The 22,011-nt window shown below is 46.3% G+C and overlaps 3 protein-coding genes across 6 annotated transcripts in view; 1 reads left to right on the forward strand and 2 right to left on the reverse strand.

Annotated features, from left to right (window-relative positions):
• Positions 1 to 988: 988 nt before the first annotated feature.
• Positions 989 to 9,702, reverse strand: LOC147180223 (CYFIP-related Rac1 interactor B-like). The gene is made up of 11 exons (XM_086088183.1): positions 9,479 to 9,702; positions 6,235 to 6,324; positions 6,034 to 6,155; positions 3,925 to 4,030; positions 2,963 to 3,099; positions 2,774 to 2,851; positions 2,590 to 2,706; positions 2,011 to 2,090; positions 1,798 to 1,924; positions 1,657 to 1,727; positions 989 to 1,582 (listed from the first exon to the last, which is right to left on the reverse strand). Exons 2-11 carry the CDS (start codon positions 6,305 to 6,307, stop codon positions 1,513 to 1,515), a joined length of 981 nt encoding a protein of 326 aa, XP_085944309.1. The 5' UTR covers positions 6,308 to 6,324; positions 9,479 to 9,702; the 3' UTR covers positions 989 to 1,512.
• Positions 9,703 to 11,135: 1,433 nt separating this feature from the next.
• best4 (bestrophin 4) overlaps positions 11,136 to 22,011 on the forward strand; it is a 43,283-nt gene continuing 32,407 nt past the window's right edge. For all 4 annotated transcript variants that reach the window (XM_086074546.1, XM_086074562.1, XM_086074555.1 and 1 more), the window contains exons 1-2: positions 11,136 to 11,608; positions 19,531 to 19,589. The gene's annotated coding sequence lies outside the window, so the exon portion shown is untranslated. The remainder of the gene's footprint in view (positions 11,609 to 19,530; positions 19,590 to 22,011) is intronic.
• adhfe1 (alcohol dehydrogenase iron containing 1) lies at positions 12,707 to 20,346 on the reverse strand. The gene is made up of 14 exons (XM_086074525.1): positions 20,104 to 20,346; positions 19,723 to 19,760; positions 18,959 to 18,999; positions 18,831 to 18,884; positions 17,735 to 17,889; positions 17,476 to 17,672; positions 17,329 to 17,406; positions 16,436 to 16,541; positions 16,212 to 16,364; positions 16,029 to 16,127; positions 15,884 to 15,962; positions 15,382 to 15,478; positions 13,164 to 13,321; positions 12,707 to 13,093 (listed from the first exon to the last, which is right to left on the reverse strand). The coding sequence occupies exons 1-14, from the start codon at positions 20,184 to 20,186 to the stop codon at positions 13,010 to 13,012; spliced, it is 1,422 nt and encodes a 473-aa protein (XP_085930651.1). The 5' UTR covers positions 20,187 to 20,346; the 3' UTR covers positions 12,707 to 13,009.

Consider the following 22,011-nt stretch of genomic DNA (forward strand, 5'->3'; position numbering starts at 1 on the left):
CCTCAATTAATGCTAATGAAGTAGTTCTTTGAGTTCTAAAACCGTACTGACCTTCATTTAATGTTTGATGCTTGTCCAGAAACTTCTCAAGTGGAGAATTGAAAAGTTTCTCAAGAGTTTTTGAAAATTGAGGCAATAGAGAAATTGGTCTATAGCTGGTGAAACCAAGTTGATTATCATTCTTAAAAAGAGGTATTACTTTTTATACTACGGGGAAACAACCAGACTGAAAGGATACATTGTAAATGTATCTTAAGGGCTTTACAATATTAGCTAGCAATAACTTTTTATTATTATTTTTTACTAATGCCATGTTGATATCTTGAAAGTCTGTGGATAACTTACTCTTACATTTCAAAACAGTACTTCTTACTTCTTGCTCATCCGTAGGTGAAAGAAAAGCGACACTGCATTTCGTTTAATTTTTTCATTTTAGGTCCCCACTTATTTTTAATATTTTTTTTTCTTTGTAAAAATTTGCATTTTTGCTCCATAGCTTCCAGGTCATGTGACCTATTGACCCCATATCAGTGCTTGCGTCATAGTGGCATGTCTGATGGTTGTTGCACACCTCATTTTTTATTTTTAGGTCTCCACTTAATTGAAATATTTTTTTCCTGCAAAAATTTGCGTTTAAGCTCAATAGCTTCCAGATGATAAACACCTTATTTTTTCATTTTAGATCACTTATTTTTAATGAAAACATTTTCAACAAAGCATGACTGCTGGATGATGCACATTTATTTTTTCATTTTAGATCTCCACTTATTTTTAATCATTTTTTTTCAACAAAAATTTGCATTTTTGCTCCATAGTTTCCAGGTCATGTGACCTATTGACCCCATATCATAGCGGCATGTCGGCTGGATGTTGCACACGTCTTCATTTTGAGGGATTACTATCACTGGTTGGCAACATTCTGATCGCACCGATTTCTCTTCAACAAAGAAAAAGTTTGGAGCTACTCAGTCCGACAAAAACTCAATCGTTGTAAACAAGATATAAAAACTTTATTCAGCCAAAACATAAGCGCAACATAACGAAAACTTGATGAGTCGTGGGCCGTGACTGCCGTTGGCCCGCGTCTTTGCTGCTAGCCTGGGCTAACGTTAGCTTTCCAGCTGAAGTCCACCCGCGCCAGTCGCACTGACTTGTGGGTAAAGATGGCGGCAGGAGAGGTAGGAACAATTCAGACCAAAGAAGAAGAAATCTTCAGCTGTCCTAGCAATTAAAAGCTAAAAGCCCAAAAAAATATCTTTAAAAAAATAAATCCATACTAAAAAGTACAGAAGAGGATTAGCGCCAGTGAAGAGAGAGAAAACAAGTTTGGCAGGATTCTAACTTTATTCTCAGAATTCTGACTTTAAAGTGAGAATTCTGAGACGAAAGTCAGAATCCTGCCAAACTGTTTTTTTCTCTCTTCACTGGCCCGAATCGTCTTCCGTAAAAAAGCCTGAAATGCTCAGTAGTGGTGATGAAAGACGGAGGACGAGCAGCAGGGGGCGCCGTGGTTCAGTTGATGCTCAGCATGTTCCTGATGTGTTTGGGCGTGGCCTCGTCGTTCAGGTGCTTGGTGGTGTACCTGCGGGGGTCACAGTGGAACATGTTGGCCAATGGCGAGGCGGCGGCGTCCGGTCAAGCGGCCAAATGCAAAACCTGAGCGCGTCCAGTAGACCTTCCACGCTGGACGCCGGCTGCTCCCGAAGCACCCGAATGCATCCTTTCATCTGCGCGAGGCAAACATTAGCTTGAGCTTCTTCCCGATTCCCGCCAGCGAGCGAGCCAGCGAGGCCTTACGTCGATGTTGGAGGTCTTGACGAAGGCTCCGGCCGGGTGCACGTGGTCGTAGAGGATGATGACGCCCACCATCACGCGTAGACAAAACAGCAACGTCTCCTCGCTGGCAAAACGACTTCTGTACTCGCTATACGCACACACATTTGCCAAATTGAGCATTTGGTTGAGGCGGCGGCGGCGATGTTGATGTTGCGTGGCGGTCGAGGCCCTCACGGTGTTTCCAGCATGACTTTGCAGACGCCGGCCATGGTGCTCAGACAGTCGGTGGTGTTGTCGACGGGAACCTCGGGGTTCTGCAGCGCCCCCCACAGGACAACATGGGAATCAACGCGCACGGACGCGCCGCAGCAATGTAGTAACTTCAGGTGATATCCGAAAAGTAACGACATTTTGATGACTTGCTTAGCGGAAATAGTAACCGTGTGTCCGCCGTCACTGCTCGTGTGTGTTCGACAACAGTTACAAATAGGTGTTTTCATTTGCACGATCAAATGTACGCTGAAAAAAAAAACGGGATCAAATTGGATTAAAAGTCAAACGCAAGCTGAGATGAGGAAATGATGACTACAAAAATCAAATGAATGGCAATTTTCTATTTGTCTCATTTCACATTTCCAGCTCTTAATCTTAAAATGGCCACAAGAGGGCAGCTGACACTCGTATCGGCCGTGGTCACCGACTATATATATATATATATATAATTTCCTTGCTATTTCTTTGTAATCTATTCTGATATAATGGATATGAAATGGATGTGCACGTGTGACGTATGCAAGTCGTGCAAATACTGACGTCGGCGACAAACTTGATGGTGGCGTCGCTCAGCGTCTTCAACATGGGCGTGGCGGTGGCGTAGAACAGAGACATGCGATTGGCCAGCTCGTTGTTGACCTCGGCGTCCGCGTCGCCCTGAAGGACGAGCGCACTTGAACGTCTCGCAAACCATGACCACGTTGCGCGCGCGCGCGCTTCTTACGGAGAGGTTGTTGATGCGCATGCGGCTGATTGTGCGGCGGTAGTAGCTGAAGTCATTCTGGATGGCCGGGATGGTCATCTGCAACGCGCACAACGCGTCAAGGACGAGCAGACGGACGGTCAGCACACAAAAAAGCAAACGACAGGACGAGGACGGACGGCGGACGGACGGACGGCGGCGGCGGGCGACCTTGAGCTCGTCGAATCTGAGCGTGAAGTGCAGGATGAGCGCAAACTGCCTGGCCAGCGCCTGTTTGTTCTCCAGCTGCTGAGTGGGCGGGGCCTCGGGCCCGGTCAGGACGTCCAGCAGGCAGCGCAGACTCCGCTCTGATTGGAGGACAACGCGCGCTCACAAACATTCACCAGCGAGCGGATGAATGAACGAACGAGCAAAGCAATGCGGTCGTTTGTGTCAATCAATGAACGAATGACTGAGTGAGTGGCGATGAATCAACGGATGACGTCATGAACGAGTGGCTTTAGCATTTAGCAGCCCCGCGTGAATTTTTGCAAATCAAAACGTTGATTGTGAGAAGTTGCAAGTTGGGAATGAAATTGCAACGCGCAGCCGCAGCGGACGTCACGAACGTCACGAACGTGACGTCACGAACGTCACGAACGTCACGTACGTCACGTACGTCACGAACGTCACGTACGTCACGAACGTCACGTACGTCACGAACGTCACGAACGTCACGAACGTCACGAACGTCACGAACGTCACGAACGTCACGAACGTCACGAACGTCACGTACGTCACGAACGTCACGAACGTCACGCTTGGCGCATAACAAGAGCCCTTGGCCGGAACATTTTGCTAAAATGGAGATTTGGATTAGTAAACAATAAACAAGCAAGTCCAGTTGGTTCAAAGCGGTCTTCAACTCCACAAACTGGATGTCGCAATAAAGAGGGTGCGTGACCTCCAGCATTGAAGTTGCGCAACCCTCAATTAGAGAATGGATGAATGAATTTCTGAGTGAACGGATGTGGATGAATTGTGAATAAATAAGGTCATGCATGAATTAATAAGTGGATGAATTGGTGATGACTTTCTGAGCGAGTGAGTGAGGAGATGAAGACGTGAACGGATATAAATGATGAGCGCGTGAATGAATGAATTGCATTTGAGCGAGCGAGTGAAAGCGTTACCGAGCTGATGGGAGAACTCGTAGAAGCGTTTGAGTTTGGTGACGAGGGGCAGAACCGCAGACCAGGCCCGCTCCTGAACGCCCTCCTCGCTCGGACTCTGGATGGCCTGCACGCACACGCGTACACATGAGGGATGCGCGCGCACCCACGGCAAGGTTATTTTAGTGAACCAAAACTAATGGAAACAAATAAAATTCCAAAAGAAAATAAAAACGAAAATGCTTTTTAAAAAAACGACATTTTTTATGTTTACAAAAGTAGCTAAAACTAGAAAATGCCGTTTTCTGTAGAAATTGCGTGTGAAGGATGAATGAAAACCTGTGGAATGCTTTGGAATGACCTGGAATGAGCTTGAAATGGTTTGAATTCGCTAGAAACAGTTGAAGGAAGACAAATAGCAGAAAAATAAAACTACAGTAGCAAGAAACAAAAAAAAAAGGAAGGAAGGAAGAAATCAAGTAAGCAATGAAGTAAGGAGCATAGAATCGAATAGTGGTAGTCGTTAGTATAGTTTTAGTAGTAGTAGTTGTAGTAGTAGTATTTGTAGTAAAAGTAGTAGTATTTGTAGTACTTGTAGTAACCAAATTAGTAGTAGTAGTCGTAATAGTGGTTGTAGAATCCTGGGCATATCTAATCAATTAGCCAAGATGGCCGCCGCCCTTGAGAATCCTGGGTGTACCTAATCAATTGGCCAAAAGGCCGCCGCCAACCCTAGTCCTATCTCAGGGGCGTGTGGGGGTTGGTGGTGGATGTATGATGCGAAGGCAACTGAAATACATTTCTAATGCTAGGCTAATAGCCAGGAAGTAACCACTACTGGGTATATCCTATGTGTCAAATACTAAGCTAAGGCTAAGCTAGTGCTAAGCTAGTGCTAAGCTAACGCTAAGCTAACGCTAAGCTAACGCTAAGCTAACGCTAAGCTAATGCTAATCTAATGCTAAGCTAATGCTAAGCTAATGCTAAGCTAATGCTAAGCTAATGCTAAGCTAATGCTAAGCTAATGCTAAGCTAATGCTAAGCTAATGCTAAGCTAATGCTAAGCTAATGTTAAGCTAATGATAAGCTAATGCTAAGCTAATGCTAAGCTAATGCTAAGCTAATGCTAAGCTAATGCTAAGCTAATGCTAAGCTAATGCTAAATTAATGATAAGCTAATGATAAGCTAATGCTAAGCTAATGCTAAGCTACTGCTAAGCTACTGCTAAGCTAACGCCAAGCGAACATTAAGCTAACGCTAATAGCCAAAAGTGGCTATTACCCCTACTGGGTATATCCTGGGCTCATTGTGATGTCACAAATCACGTGTTAGCTTAGCATTAGCTTAGCATGCTAAGAATCCTGGGTGTACCTAATCAATTGGTCAAGATGGCCACTGCCCTGGGTGGGTGAGGGGGTGAGAATCCCAGGCGTACCTAATCAATTGGACAAGATGGCCGGCGCCCCAGGCGGGCAGGGCTGCGAGAATCCTGGGTGGAGCTAGCGTGAATAGTTGGAATATTCCAGCCTTCACACAATTATGGCAAAAATGTCCTTCATTTTAGTATTTGGTAATTCATTTAATGCACCTTTGGGGATGATTTGAAATGTGATTTTATGGTAGATTTATTTTGACACTAACCGGAATAAGGACATTTGAAAGTGTCACACAGAAGTGACGTCATCAAGCAGCAGCCAATAGAAAAGCACCTTGAGATGACGTCGCTCCGAGGCCGCAACAAATGCGACGCTAGCTAAGAAATGAGTTACTTTTCTCATTTGACCTGAAAGTCAAAACCCTGCCACAGTTTGGCTTTAGCCATTGATGCTAGCTAGCTCCTATGGCGCTCTTTTACCTGCTAGGGAGCTAGCTAGCTAGGCTAGCATCAATGGCTAAAACCAATCTGTGGCAGGGTTTTGACTTCCTGGACCTCGATCTGCCATCCCTGCGCACAAGCAATACACATGAAATAAATAAATGAATAAAAACTAAAACTAATACTGAAACTAACTCAACTAAAAAGTTAAACTAGGCATTTTTTCAAACCACCCTGAAAACGAATTAAAAGTAAGAAAATTTAAAAACAAAATTTAAAACGAACTCAAATGAAAATTCCCAAACTCGCGTACCAGTCGGATCTCCTCTCCGGCTCCCGTGTAGGCCTGCAGCTCGTCCAGGATGACCTGAGCCTCCGTCAGCACCTTGTTCACCTTCTCCCAAACCTCCTTCTCGGACCACGACGCCTCCGCATCTGCGCATGCGTGTGTGCGCACGTTTGAGTGTGCGCGCGCGCGCGGGAGTTTGCACGTTTGCGTGTGTGCGCGTCTTACTCTCAAAGTCCAAGAAGAAGTTGCCGGCGTTGTTGTCGATGTCTCTGCTCAGCACTCTGATCAAGTTCCCCATTTTGGCGCGCACGAAACCTTTCGAAGCAGGAAACGCAAACGTCAGCTCGCTCCATTCATGCAAACTGCAATTCAACTTCCAATGAAGAGAAGAACCACATTAAAAACATGATAACTCAATATACATATATATATATATATATGTGTGAATTTCAAGGTAGATTGACAAAATAAAACAAAAATAAGAAGCGACATCTGTTGTGTGTGTTCTGATAAGCAAGCGAAACGAAACGCGCGTTCTTCAGCGCGACGTCGAAGCCGTTTCAGCGAGTGAAGAAAAAAAAAAGAGTGAAAGCGGAAGTGATGACGCCGCGTGAGCTAAATTTGAACGAGAGGAAGTGAAGCTCGCCGATGCGGGCCACGCGATTGCGATTGTTTGCTTGCTCGTTTGTTTGTTTGTTTGTTTGTTTGTTTGTTTGTTTGTTCTGCGCCGATTCACATCGCAGCAGAATTCCAGACCCGACACCTCCATTGCAGCCCGACCGGGCGTTTTGTGTTCAGGGTCGATACCAACGAGTAGCAGTCAAGGAGGTTGATAAACGACAACAATATTCACGTTCAATAAAAGCAATTTATTGCCATCCATATTTCGGAAACATTTCCAATCCTGAGTTTGTTGAAATCGGTTTAAAAGGGACGTTCACTGCGAAACATTCTTTCCAAGAATGCGTTGAACGCGCCCCACTCGTCATTCGGATGAATATTGCGTTGATGGAAGATGAACGAAGCGGCAAAACGCAGCTGTTTTGATTGGTCTCGGCGGGCGGCCATCTTGCCACTCGCTGGCCACCGAAGACGACGTCGCAGTTGCTCAGGTGACGACCAATCACGGCTCACCTCTTTTCCGGGTTTGGTCACGTGACATCCGCACGCTGTGATGTACGGTCAAAAAATCTCATCTCCATTGTTTTATTGATTTTTTTATTACGAGTTTGAATCTAACAAACATTGATTTAAAGATTTCATTTATTCAAAAAGAATTCCTGTGCAAAACGTTCAGACGACAATAATCGTGTATATTGATTCGAAATCCGATTTAACATCAATTGATGAAATGGAGCCTGTCAAAGCGCAAACTTTTGTTCACCCTCCGTTTTAGAGATCATTGTATTTTGTTAGCGGCACTTCTGCTGTTGTGACAAAACAATCTCCTCATTTTGACTTGCCGTGCTCACAGAACGCCGAAGGGACGAAGCATTTTGGGGGCGCTGACGACTTGTCGGACATAGAAATTTGATTTTGACACATGAGTAAGCTTTTTCGGGAGCGATATGAGCTTTTGCAGATGATGCATGATGTTGTGCAAAATCCTCAAAGTTACTTTTGGTAAAAGCGCTACGTGAATGCCGATGAGCCAAAGCAGGGGTGCTCAAGTTGGGTCCTGGCCTGCTTTCCACGTTTCTCTCCACTAGCACACCTGATTCGTGACCAGGATGGTTATCAGGCTTCTGCAACGCTTGCTGATGAGCGGAATGTTAGATTCAGCTGTGCTGCAGGAGGGAAACGTCCTCCAGGACCCAACTTGGGCACCCCTGAGCCAAAGCAATTGAGAAGGATCTTCGCACTTATTTGGATATGAATGTGTCTGCTGCGTTGTGACTGCAATTCTCCCAATTCGGGCTTCCCAAGTAAGGGCCGCTCATTAATCACACGTTGGAAAATTTGTGGAAATTTTCATTAACTCAAAAGGAAAACACTCATTTTGACACCCCTAGGATGGATGGATGGATGGATGAGAACAAATTGACGTATGAACATGATGGCGCCATCTTGACCAGTCACGTCATCACTGTGATGTCACGCGTGCTGTCAGGTGACACCAAATCACACTCTGAGAATATTTGAAGATTTAGCATTTTATGGACAGACGCGGTCTCGCAACGTTGCCTGGCAACGGCTTACGACGTCCGTCACATCCAAAATATTGTGACTTTTGTTGGAATATTTTGCGAGTGCGATTTGGGCACGAGTGGACGTGCACACGAATTTCAGCGAGCTCGGACGACCATTTGGGAGGTGGCGCTTTTCTTCTACGCCCCTTTTGTACGCCGGCTGCGTTCGCCAGCCGTCGGTGCTCTTTTTGGACATTTGCACTATTCCTGTTTCTGCACGCTGCCGATGAAGGGCAAGGAGTTTGCAGTAGTGACTTTCTTGAAGATGGAAAATTTTCAGAGACTGAAGTTGACACGAGAAAGATGAGCGTGTGAATTTTGGCGACCATTTTTGTGTCGCAAAGTGATGTTACGCTTTCGCACATTTGCTTTAAATGTCCAAATGTCGCGATATCCCGAATTGTACATTTTGTTGCGCGTGCAGTTTGCTCGCATTTTCTTTTGTTTGTCGTCGCAGTCTGGAGAAGGTCAACATTGCAAATGGCAGCCTTGGCTGGTGAAAGCTTAAATAATCATTTCTTGTGATTGTCGTCTCACGATCATGCCAAGATGGTGGAAACGCGCGCAAGCACATTCGAAGCAGACGTGAACGATAAAACCACAAAAACCTCACGCCGACGTGATCTACTCTTTTAATCATCTCTTACATCATAAACTTTTTTAATCCCAATATGGAGAAATGTGCTATTTTTGTATATATTTTTATGCCATATTATAAAATATTATGACACAAAACACTCAAACTCGTGCTTTTTGATGACTATTATTATGACTTGACAATTATCATTTCTTACTTCTGCCTTAACAGGAAGCAAGGATGCAAAATGTGGACAAGACGATAACGAGCAAATCTGTGGACCGCTCAGAATATTCGGAACGTTGTTGTATTTTTCACCAACACAAACATGCTCTCCCGGGAGGGCGGGGATCGCAAACCCAGGCCGCCCGCACCGAACCGAAGCCAAGCGCCGCCACCCAGAGTCCAGAAGAACATTCGGTACGTGAGCCTGCTGAGGTTTGTGAGGCGCTGCTGTCCCTAATGAAGTGGCCGCCGACTTGTATGCTGCTCGGCTGCAACCGGAAGTGTTCGTCTGCGTCAACAAATCAAAACTTTTGGAGCACAAACTGCGACGACGACTCCACTCGGAACTTAAATTGTCGAGCCTCGATAGGACCTGGCGAGTTTCAAACGGCGAGACCCACCCAGACCCAGAGAGAACCAGAACCAGAGCCAGACCCAGAACCAGAACCAGAAACCCCCACCCCACCACGGTGCTCACCTTCGCCGATCGGTGCGGGTTCGACGGGTTGCCTTTGGCGGGTCCAGGTGAACCTACATGCCGACAACCCGGAAGTGGCCCACTCGGTGCTGCGTTCACTATAAAAGGAAACGTTTCCTGAGCGAGCGACCAATCGGAGGTCGCGAAGGACCCGCGACGTCAGCGGAACGCGAAAGCCTCATCAAGGTCATCAGAAAGCAACACGACGAAAGGAACTTGAACGCAACGCGACGGGAAAGTCGACGTAGCATCATGGACCCCCGCAAACAACCACAACTAGCAGGAAAAGTACTTCTACTTAACTTTGTATCCCTTTTCTTTGCTCAAACAATCTCGAAACGTTTTTGAAATAATAATACTAATCATCATCATCATCATCATCATCTCCACAGTGACCGTTAGTGAGAACTGACGAGTGCTGCACTAATCGCTCTGCTTCTCCCTGCTGGACGAAAACAAGAACTACACTTGATGGGCGTGCCAATCGCCGTGGCGTGAAGTGAAGCCACCGGCGGCCATCTTGCATTGCCACTCGCTAAACCCGCCTAACTTGAATACAGCAGCATTTTGTGTATGTGTAATGCCTGCCTTTTAATACTGCTCGTATGCCATTGAATTGCCCATCGGGGACAAATAAAGAGTTTTGAATTGAATTGAACAGTGATTTCCCCGCGGCGTTTTCACGTTATTTTCTGTCTCTACGGCCAAAATGCCAGCGTGTGTGGTTGTACTAATAAGAGAGAAGCGCGACGTGCACAGTTCATTGGTAAGAATGCGATTATAAAAGGGATAGTTTGGGTTTTTGGGCATGAATCTGTATGGCATCCTCACCTAAAGTGGTGTGCAATCAGCACTGACTTACCGCCGACAGCGTCCACTGACCCGGTCCGGTTTTGGTCGAGACGAAAGTAGTCCGGCAAGTTGGCTGGGGTCACTGAAATAAAGCGTTTTTCTTCTAAAAACAATTTGTGTTCAATTGTGAATTAAATAAATAATAATAATAATAAATAAATTTGCATCACAAAACTGCACATTAGAAAAAAAGTCAGACTCCATCACCACCGGGCTCTATTTTTCTGTTCGTATCATTGCGCGGCGCACTGCGTCCAGCTGACAGACGCGCACAAACCAAGTTGTTTGGAATTGTTTACCTGACGCGAGAGCGCCAAAGGAGAGCGAGAGCCATTAGTATATAACGTTGCGACTGTATACACTTTAAAGGCTTGTATAACTAAGGTGTGTTGCGTGTTCCTGTGTTTCACATTCTGTTTTGTATTCTTGTGTCCGAGTGTTTGTGAACGCATCGCACGTCTCGCGGTGGAAAGGGACTCATCCATACTTTGTTGCTAACGCGCGCTAACTCGACTTGCGAGTAAAGTTTCTTGTGTTCGCCGTTGGCTGCCGCCAACAGCAGGGTTAGGCTGCGTGCATGTAAATGAGGAAATAATGAACCAAGTCCGAAATAAACATGACGTCGTCGAACATGAAATTGCGAGGAGCCAGCAGGTGAAGCCAACGTCTTGAACGTCATCTATTTGTTCTCCATCCGTGGTTGTAACGGATTCAGCCATGACCGCTGATATGTATATAAGACTGGATGGGCTCTGCCAGAGCCGGCCTCTGCTATCGGCTATCCAGTAATATATTGATCAGTGGGCATGACCCACCCTCCGCTGCATCTTAATTTGCTGGCCTGCCTGCACTCGCTGCCTCATTGGTTAATTAAAGACATGAGGACTGATGCGCCAATCAGAGAAGGATTTGGGCGGGTCATGCCTCATGGTGTAGATGCCACCGACTTCCGGGTTTTACACATCAGCGCATCAGGTTTCTGGCCACTGCTGGCCGCGTTCCAACACTCGCACCACGAACCGGGCGTCTCCACTGTCTGGAACGCTTCTGGCAACTGAGACAGACACACTGGCAGCCTCGCTCGCACCCGTCGACTGGAACGCGCAACCGAGGGGCAAGAAATGGCCCACGCGGGCCACACGTCGCAAAGCAGAAACGGAAACAAAAGTTGATGGGTGAAAAGCCGGAAGTCCATACAATGATAGTAAATGTGAGCGAGGCGGAAACGGCGTGGATCCAAACAATATACTGTACATACTACGAAAACATCATTCACGGGTACGTTTTAAAGTCATTTCCAAATCAATCATTGTTTGAATCTACTGGCAGCAATATGACCGACTGTACTGTAAAGAGGAGGATTTTGGAGTTAAACTGTGCCTTTAAGTTAGGCTAACGTTATGAAATGTAATGTTATCCTAACGTTAGCAACTTAAAGGGATCTAATTAGACCTCAACTAGGTTTGATTAGGATAATGTGGGGAACCTGCGTAATTGTTTCCGTAATTGTATAATTAACCCAGTTTGCAAAAGACTTTTATGCTAGACTGTAATGTTTGATGAATAAAACTGTAATAAATGCCCAGACCAGAGATGAATTCAGTCTATGAAGCCCCCCCCCCCCCCCCTATTTTTAGGTCGAAATAACTTAAGGCAAGTTATTGTATAGCCTACTGTATTATATAGTACAGTTAGTATTTAGCCCTAACTTACATGATGTATCTTAATTTGATATCAGAGAACATATTATTCATGTTTGCCTCATAATAAATACATTTGACATTACAAACTGCTCCTAATTCATTCACGATAATTGTATTATTGTGCGTAGTTACAAATGACGGTGTTTTCTTACATGTCACCGTTTTTAAAACCGGGCGCTTTTCTAGAAGCAAAAAAAAAAAAAGAGATTGATGGATTGCCACCTTATTGTGGTCAGGGGGTTTGTGTGCCTCAGTGACCTTCAGAATCTTAGTCTTCAAGTTGGACAAGGTCTGAAGGTAGAAGCCCGACGGCGTGCAATCCGCTTCTCTACGTTGGGCGGGACACGTGAGCTAACATCCCAATTCAATCAAAAAACAGGGTTACTTTAAGCACAGGGAGAAAAATGTTCTGGCGCATGATGTGTACATATGATGCCCCCCCCCCCCTCATATTTCTGACTGCCCCCCTCACGCTACGGTAGCCGAAAAGTCATAACTCACAACGACGAAGTGTTGTTTTAAAAGCAAGATCAAAGCGATTAAACACGTTAGACGCTCGTCTCAAGATCTCACGACAAAAAAAACTCGCCAAAATGACGTGCGCTGATGGCGCCAGTTGCGGTGGTGACGTTTTCATGATTTTATCGATGAATGGACATCAAACAGACTTGACTTGTTTACATGTTGATTGCTTTCTTTATGATTCTGTTTGTCAAACATTCATCTTCTGATGAAAAGATTTGGATTGAGGACGTTGCTAATGATTCAACGTCAATCTTTATTTCTCCCTCGTTGTCTCATTTCACTTCAAAAGGCACTTAAAGATTTGATGGGAAAAGTCCAAACTTGTTTTTTCTTAATAAAAAGACCGCTGACCCAGAAAAAAAAAATCACTGCCAGCGTAGTCACTCTCTGTGGCTTACGTTGACTATGGCGCCCTCCAGTGGCTGGCAAAGGGCGCGCACGGGACGGTCAGTCAGTAGAGCTTCATGGAGGCCTCAAAGAGACGCGTCAAGTCGTCTTCAGTGTGCGAGCGTGGAGACAGTTTGGTCACGCGCTCCTGAAAGATGAGCACAGCAAAATGTTGCAACGTTGGTCGCCACAAGGAAGGAGATGAGTCAGCGTCCCACCTGCGGGATGGTCCCTCGAACCAGCGCCGGCACGTCGTCCTTGCAGTATCCCACGGCGGCGAGGCCGTCCTCCACCTTGAGCTCAGACAGGAAGCCACGCAAAGTGTCGGCCAGCACGGCGCCCGCGTCCGCTCGCTTGGCGACGCTCACGTCGGCGCCTTGGGGCGACACGCACACGCACGCGCACGCTTTCAGAGAGTCCCGCGTCGCTGGCAGATGTGAGCGGCTGCCAGATTGTATCGGGGTCGCCTGCAGATGATGTCACGCTACAGGATTGGCTAGAAATTGTCGCTTTACAATTGTTCAATAAAGTTATATGGGAAAAAATTCGCGGTTGACGTCAAAACGTTAAAAAGAAAATATCAAAGATGTCATTTAAATAACAAAATGTATGGACTAAAATTGTAAAAACGTAAATAAACCTAAGAATATAAAAGCACGATACTTTAAGATAGAAAATAATAATAATAATAGACTGAAGCGCCTTGGCGTTTGCCGGTGACGTCAGTACAGCAGCGCTAACGAAGTTAGCTTCGGTTTGGTTTATTTTTAGCTGCTCACAATCACAATCACAAAAACAGTCTTAATGATAAAAGGAACACATTAACAAATTAAACTGACAATATTTGTCACATTTCAGGCAATTCATTTGTGTATTTATCATTTATTTAATCTATTCAATATATCTTGCTTTTATATTCTTAGGTTTAATTACGTTTTTACAATTTCAGTTTGTACATTTTGTTTTTAATTTGTATTTAAATCTTTCATCTTTTCTTTCCAATGTTTGACGTCAACTGGATCATTTCCGTCCAATCCTGTAGCGGGACGTGTTGGTCAGGCGACCCCGATACCAACTGGCAGCCCGGTCGCATCTGGTACCGACACCGGCCGAGTCGTCCTGGATGCCGAGTGCAGCCCGAGGCGTGCCTCCACGTCGGGTGGACTTAAACGTTTGACTCCGCCCACACGGATTTTTCAAAATGGTTTAAACCATTTTTTTCCCAACAAAATTTGCAGATTGGATGAAGCGCCGTCTTATGACGTAACGTTTTTTTTTATTTTTTTTAAACACATGATGGAGCCTCGAAAATGACAAACACTCAAGCCTCAGTCAGCCGGGGCGGAGCTAACGAAATGGTTAAAGAAAGAGGCAGTACTACAATTCCCCAGCAGATGGCGCATTCCTGGACAGTTGAGGTTAATATTTGGGTTTCGGTCAGTTTTTAATTTTTGTTGTTCAGCAATGTGTTCAAAACGTACTGTAGTCGTTTTGTGGTAGGGTTCGGTTTAACAACAAAGAAAGAAAGAAAAGGCGCTTCGGAGTCGAAAATCTGTGTGTTAACGAAAAATAAAAATAAAATTCAAAAAACAATTTTGTTACCGAAATAAAATAAAAAACGAAAATGCTTTTAAAAAAAACGAAAACTAACAAACTACATTTTATGTTCACAAAGTTAACTCAAACTAACTATAATAGCGAACGTCCTTTGTTTTACTCTTTGGTCATTCATTTCATGCATGAGCCTTTGGGGATGATTTTAAATGTGTTTTGAAGTCAATTTATTTCACCAGAATAACGACGTTTGAAAGTGTCACACAAAAGTGACGTCATCGAGCAGCAGCCAATAGAAAAGCACCTTCAGAGGCGACAACCAAATGCAACGCTAGCTAAGAAACGAGTTACTTTTCTCGTGAGTTTATTAATTATTGCGCACAAGCAGAGGTGGCAGAAAGTCAAAACCCTGTCACAGTTTGGCTTTAAGTGCTAGCTGGCTAACTAGCTCCCTGGCTAGCTCCCATGTTGTTGCTAGGGAGCTAGTTAGCTAGCATCAATGGCTAAAGCCAAACTGTGGCAGTGTTTCGACTTTCTGGACCTGGATTTGACACCTCTGCGCACAAGTAATACACATACAAAAAAAAAAATAATAATACCGAAACCAACTAAAACTAATAAAAACTAACAGATCCACCCTGAAAACGAATTAAAACAAACTAAATTTACAAACAAAACTCAAAATGAAATAAAAACGAACTAAAATGAAAATTCCAAAACTATAATAACCCTGGGGCGGAGTCAAACGTTGAGGTCCACCCGACGTGGAGGCACGCCTCGAACTGCGCTCTGCATCCAGGGCTACTCGGCCGGTGTCGGTACCAGATGCGACCGGGCTACAAGTCCGGCAGACACCAACGAGGCCGTTTGATTGGCACATACCGAGAATTTCAGCGGCCTCCAGGTGGCGCTCCGGACACATGGGAGCCGTAAAGCTGAACACGGCCGGCGCCGTCAGAACCACCGACAGGCCGTGAGGCTGACGCGCGCACACACACACACACAAACAAACACACACGTTTATTTTACTATCTTTGTGGGGCCATCTCATTAACATAATGCATTTCCTAGCCCCTCCCCCCAACCATCAAAAATGATTGCATACCCCTATTCCTTACCCTAACCTCAACCATAACCCAATTCAAACCTAAACTCTCAAACCAAGTCTTGACCCTCAAAAAGAGGTCTAAAGTTGTGGGGCCCTCCAAAATGGCCTCACAAAGGACAAGTGGGCCCCACAAGTCTGTGAAATCCCGAAATGTTGGTCCCACTTTGTCACAAAGACCACACACACACGCACACACCCACACAAACGCACAACACACGCACACAACACACGGTATGACATGCGAGGGCACGCTCCCATTTGTATGCTGCCACTCACCACTAGGGGGTGCTCCACGTTGTATCCGTCAGCTTTGTGCGTCTTGACGTTGCCAGCAATGGGATAGGACATCCCGTGGCTGGAACAGGACACGACATTGGGTGAGTGCACAACAACGGGAAAAAAAGCAGCGCACGCTCCTCACCAAAGATGGACGCCGGCGTTTCCGAAGCCGATGCCGGCAAACACGCTGGCCAGGTGCATGGCGGAGCGAGCTTCCGTGTCCTCCGGGTCGGCCACCGCCCTGCCGCCGAGGAAAAGGGAGATGGAGAAAGCGGCGGCCATTTTAGCCGACCGCGTGACCGACTTGGCGGCCATCTTGTCTTACCGTTTCATGTACGCGGCGACCTGCCGGAGGGCGTGGCGCGCCCACACGTCGCTGATGGGGTTGCTGCCCTGGTAGGCGGGTCTGCTGAGGGGGTCGGGGGGGCAGGGGGCGCGCCGGTGGTACGGCAGGGCGGTGTACGACTCCAAGGCGTGGCTGCCAAAGGAAAGTGCGGTCAGAGCGGTCAGAGCGCCGGCGGGGGCGTCGCAGGGCGGCCGGCTGCTCACCAGAGGACGTCGAAGCCGCTGTTGGCGGCGACCCTGCTGGGCATGCTCAGCGTGTGCCGGGGGTCCACCACGCCCAGGGTGGGACGCAGGGCTCGGCTGGCGATGCCTCCGTGCATAAAAAAAAAAAAGTCGGCGTCACCATTTATATGCCTTCAAATGTCGGCCGACATGTTTGCGACAAGCAACACGACACGGAAAAGTCCTTGACCGTCATTGGATGAGGCGTCCGAAAAAAACGTGTCTTTCCGTTTGGAGGTTTAAGAAATAAAGTTTTCCACTCACAAATAAACTCATGAAATCCGTGTCAACCAACACCGCTGGGAACAAAGTCGTTGCGTAATGTTGAATCGGGAATTTGGGGGTGAAAAATTGTGGGAAAAGTGTGAACTTTTGGAACGAGAAAAATGCAAACCTTGAGGGCGTGATTTTTTGCAACATGTTGAAATTGGAATGGTGACAATCGGTGCAAAAATGTGGAAGGAGTAGCGCGTCAAATAATCAAATGAGATGCTTGAAATATTTTCCCAGTGTGACTTGCGCGTGAATTTTGCGGAGGAAGATCTTGCGGAGGCCGGCCGGTAGGTCGGCTGCGTTCGCCGGCCACTCACGCTCCAAATGTCAACTTTTTTTTTATTTTCCTTCTGTAAGGAAGGAAGGACCCGAACCCTGATTCTGGCAACACTTGACAACGTCATCCGCCATTTTGAGAGCAAAATGGAGCAGGAAGTGATGACGTGATTGGCCAAGATGGCGCCGCGCAGGCCAGATCTTCACGATTAATCGGCTCCAACTCGTTTTACGGGAATCGGACGCCGATGTCGGACGAGGACTTTTCGGCGTGGTCGCGTCATGTCAAGCGATCCCAAGTGGGCGGGGCAACGAGCGCTCCTTACCCGTTTTGGCCTTCAGAGGCTCGTAGTCAAAGATGGCCACGCCTGTCGTCTCGCTGCCGGTGCCGGCGGTCGTCGGCACTGGCGGAGGCAACCGGTTCCAAGTTAGTGGCGTCCAGCTGGTCGCCACGGCGACGGGTCACCACTGACCTGCAATGAGCGGCTTCAAGGCGCCGGTGACGGCCTTCCCTTTGCCGATGGGAGCGTTGACAAAATCCAGGAAGTCTGCGTCGGGGTGACACGAGTACAGATTGGCCGCCTTGCACGTGTCAATCACGGAGCCCCCGCCCACCGCCACAAACGCATCAAAGGCGCCCGCCTTGGCAAAGGCAATGGCGTCTTTGAAGCTGTGAAAAGGACGAGAGCAAGGTGACCCATCAGGAGCGCGGGTTTTGCGGCCGTGCCTCACCTGCCGTCGGTGGGCTCCACGCGAACGCCGTCGTAGGTTTTGTACGGCACGCCGCTCTTGGCCACGGACTCCAGCACCGCCTTGACGGGCGGGAGGCGGGACAAGTTGCTGTCGGTCATCACGCACACGTTGCGAGCGCCCAAGTTGCGCAGGTCCTGCAAGGCCAGACACTTCCTGAAAAGTCCACTAGGGGGCGATGATGCTCAACATTGGCCAGAACAGTTGATAGGGAGGGTTTGGCCAAACATGGCGTCCGTATGTCATGTGACCAGCAGTTGACCAATCACAGCGCACCTGCTGGTCACATGACATACGGACACCATGTTGTTACCCAGCCGAAACGAAGTTGGTCAAACTCTCTCCATCAGCGTCTCTGACATTGGCTGCCATTTTCAGGGAAGACAATAACACACCATTGCCACGAGGCCACACAAGTGAGCAACATGACAACAACAAAAGCAACCAGAAGCTAACAAATTGTCAGGTCAAACTTTGATGACCCATGGAAGACTGGTCAACATGTTCCAAAATGGCCGCCCTCCTCCGCCTTTTACTAACCAACAAGCGCACGACTACTGAAGGTTTTGGAACCTGAAAGAAATAATTGAGAGACCAGACTGAGCGCAATTGCGGGAACTCTTCTTCCGTCTTCTTCACTTTTCACGATGTGTGTTTTCCAGACAGATTTACAAAGACTGGCCATAAATGTCAAGTTTGACCTTTTGCAGTATTAATAGTTAAAAATGTCAAAAAAGATTCTCTATGTAAGAATAGCTTTATGCTAAGGTTAAGTTGAGACCGATCATGTTCAGTGATTTTTTTCGATCAAAAAAAGCATATTTTGGTGAAGTGAAAAAGTTTGACTTTTGAATAAAAAAGAGGAGATTCCGAGATGTTGTGCTTTTGTTGCTAACCTTTTGCAACGAAACGAGGCAGAAATGGTGAAAAATGGCAATTTCTCTTTTTTTTGCAGCTGTAAGAATAATTCTGCTGTTTTTCTTCTTTGAAACGGTGGAGAAATTGTTTAGCAACAGTTGAAGGCGTGTTACAAAGTTGAAATGAATGCTGAAAAATCAATCGATTGATTGATTGTTACCATGCCGATTTCCCTGCTGACTCCTTCTCCGTATCGGATGTTGGAACTCGCCATCTGCAACCACAACAACACCAGGGACTTTTTTTCTCAAGCTGAAGCTCGCGTGATTTTCATTTTGAGCGCGTCACCTCAAAGGCGTAGTCCGTCTTGCGTTCGCTGCACGGCGCCGCTGCACACAAACCAAACAAACGACATTTGACCTTTACAAGAGCAAAGGCAGCAAAGTTTCCATCTTGGTCAAGTGATGGAATGGGTCAGCCTTTGGGCTGGATTTCAAACGGATCCACTTCCTAAATTTGTGCCGACTGGAAGTGACATCATCTGCTGGCGGCCGATAAAAAAAGCGCCACCAAATGACGTCGGTCCGAGGCGGCGGTTTGTTGGCACGCAGCGGTGCGCATCGTCATTGACTGGAATTGATGATTGATGGAAGTGCCCACCTTTTGACTTTTAGCGAACGCTTGATAATGCGAAGCCTCACAAAAATACGCGGATCAAGAAGGAAGGAAATAATCCTGCTTCACGCATGATCAAGTATTCACCGAAGCGCACGGCAAAAGGTGGGCACTTCCATCAATCATCAATTCCAGTCAATGACGATGCCCACCTCTGCTGGCCATCATCGATCGATCGTCAATGGATTGCCGTCAATATTTCGAGAACGTGCTTGAAATGTGGACGCATGACTTTCATTTTTCAGCCACGGCGTCGGAATCGAGACAAATCGACATGGCGGCGCGCCGTCTCATGAACAAGTCGGTGAGTACAGCTCTTATTTTTCTCTTTTGTAACACACCTTGACAATGATTATTTCAAATGTTCAGTCATTGATTTAGGATCAACACGTGAGAGAAATATTCTCTCACTCAAGACGATCAATACACAGGCTTACCTTGATGGAAAGTGTTGGAGTGAGCAGGACACCTGCACCTGCACGCACGCACGCACACACAGACACGCGCAACATGATGACGCACGTGTTGCCATAGAGACGTCAATCAATCACTAGCAACTGACAAGCAACGCTGAATGCGGCATGCTTTTAAAAAGTCTTCCAGTTTTGCAGCGCGTTTCCATGGTGACAGCAGACGCACGCAGGCGCGCACACGCACACGTTGTATGTGATCGATATTTAACCTTCATTAAAGTTGACTACTTGAAATGACGTGAAGGTCACGGGAGGTCAACAGTGGTCAGAAAAGCGATTGTACACGTCACGCGTCGTTGGCACCGCCCGCTCGCGTTCGTACGTTTAAGTTTGGTTCGTACTTACGCGGCGCGCTCGAGTTGCACCAGCAGACGAACCACTCCATCCCGTGTCGCCGCCATCTTTCTTTTCGACGCTGTACCAAACATCCGCCTCGCTGACGTCACTTACATCACCTTTTCAAAGTAAAAGGAAGGCACAGCCATCTTGGCGTGATTGTCGAACAGCCATTCTGCATTTCAAATCAAATAGAAGACCTTCAATTTAAAACACGACATTAAGTTGCAATAATTCACTTTCCAAGTTCACTGACATAGATGGCAAATGCACCAGATGGCGCTGTAGAGGTCTTCTTTATAGCTAATAATTGATCAAATGTTATTTTATCAAGAATAATAATATTCAAATAAATACTAGATTAGTCGACTAGTCACGACGACGTCAACGGTCAAGTCGTTTATTTATGTATTTATTTATTTGGCGCTCTGTTTTTCGATCAAAAACTGCCTCGTCTCGCACTTTTCCCGGGGCTGGACGCCACGTCTGTGACGGCGCATGCGCAGTAGTGATCATCCGGGGTGGAAACAAATGCATTGTGGGTAGTGGAGTGTCATGGCTAACCCGTGTGAGCAGCAGAACCTAAAAACTTCAGGCGCATTTGACCCAAAATACGAGGTAAACCTGCCTTTTTAATTTCATGGCATCACAGCAGTGACGAAGCAACATTTTGAAAGGAAGCAACTTGTGGCCGATGTTGGAAATCGTTTCTTTGATTTCTGCGTGTTCAAAATAAAACTCAAAAGTTGAAATCTGTGACAAGTTTTGCCGGCTTTTATTCAGAATTCTGAAGTCACTTTAGAACCTTGCTCAAACAGCATCTGGTCTGGAAGTGTGCCCCCCCCCCCCCCCCTCTTTCCGCACTCCCTTACTTATGCAAAAACAGTTTTCAACATCTTGTCCTGTCAGCAGAGTGAAATACACAACTTGATAATCTTACTTCAGTTCCTCTCTTAGTCCACTCCAGATGTGGGTAAACAATTGGCCCCCCGGCGCTTCCTCGCACCAGGAACTTTTATGGACAGACCTCTGATTTGCATTTACAGACATCCCCTCATTTAGATTGAATCAGAAACTTTACTTCCCCAGGATAAGAACAAAAGACTACAGATTAACTAACATATGGAGAACAGTTGTAACATCTCTAACTAATATCAAAAACAATTTAAAAAATATCAATTGAAACAGAAAAACAATGTTAATAATCTAACACTGATGACCGTAATAGCATTTCTCGCTTTAGTTGAGCGTCTTCTGCCCAGATTTAGTTATAACTGTTTAGATTGAATTATAACTTTTTTAAATTCAGTCGTAACTGTTTTAATGTCCTCAGTAGAGCTTTGTTTTGCGAACGTATCCTCGCCATGAGTGTTCAATCAATCAATTTCTGCCCGGTGCAGTCAAAAACTGCATAACCTCCTCTATTTTCCCGCCAATGGGCCGTTTGTCTGCGGTTGAAGTCTTATCTTATATTAAGGAATGTCCGGTCCGAAACCTCCTCCTCTATTTTCACATCGGAGGGCCATTTGTCTCACGATAGAATGCTGGGGGGTGTCTGTCTTGGCTGGGGGGGTGGGGAGGGGGTGTTAGTTGTAAAACTTTTTCAAGAGAGTACCTCAAATGGGCTTTTGTTTTGTGTCTGAATCGTGTCCTTGACTTGATCTCTGTGCGTTCCGGTCCACTTTGGTTGAACTGTTTGCTGGAAACTGTGGCTCCGCCCCTTCAACATTTATTGGGAGTTCTGCTTGCGAGCAACGGCTGCGCTTCTGTGAACCCGCGCAACAAAACCAACAAAGACAAAGATTGTTTTCCAACACTTTCATTATTTATTACACATAAATCTGTACCTTAAGCGGAATAACGAAATGTCAATAATAAATAAATAACTTCATAATAACGGATCAGATTCAAATAGCG

Source organism: Leptonotus elevatus, chromosome 1 (genome assembly GCF_054856555.1).
Source record: "Leptonotus elevatus isolate MCC_2025b chromosome 1, RoL_Lele_1.0, whole genome shotgun sequence".
Classification (NCBI taxonomy): domain Eukaryota; kingdom Metazoa; phylum Chordata; class Actinopteri; order Syngnathiformes; family Syngnathidae; genus Leptonotus; species Leptonotus elevatus.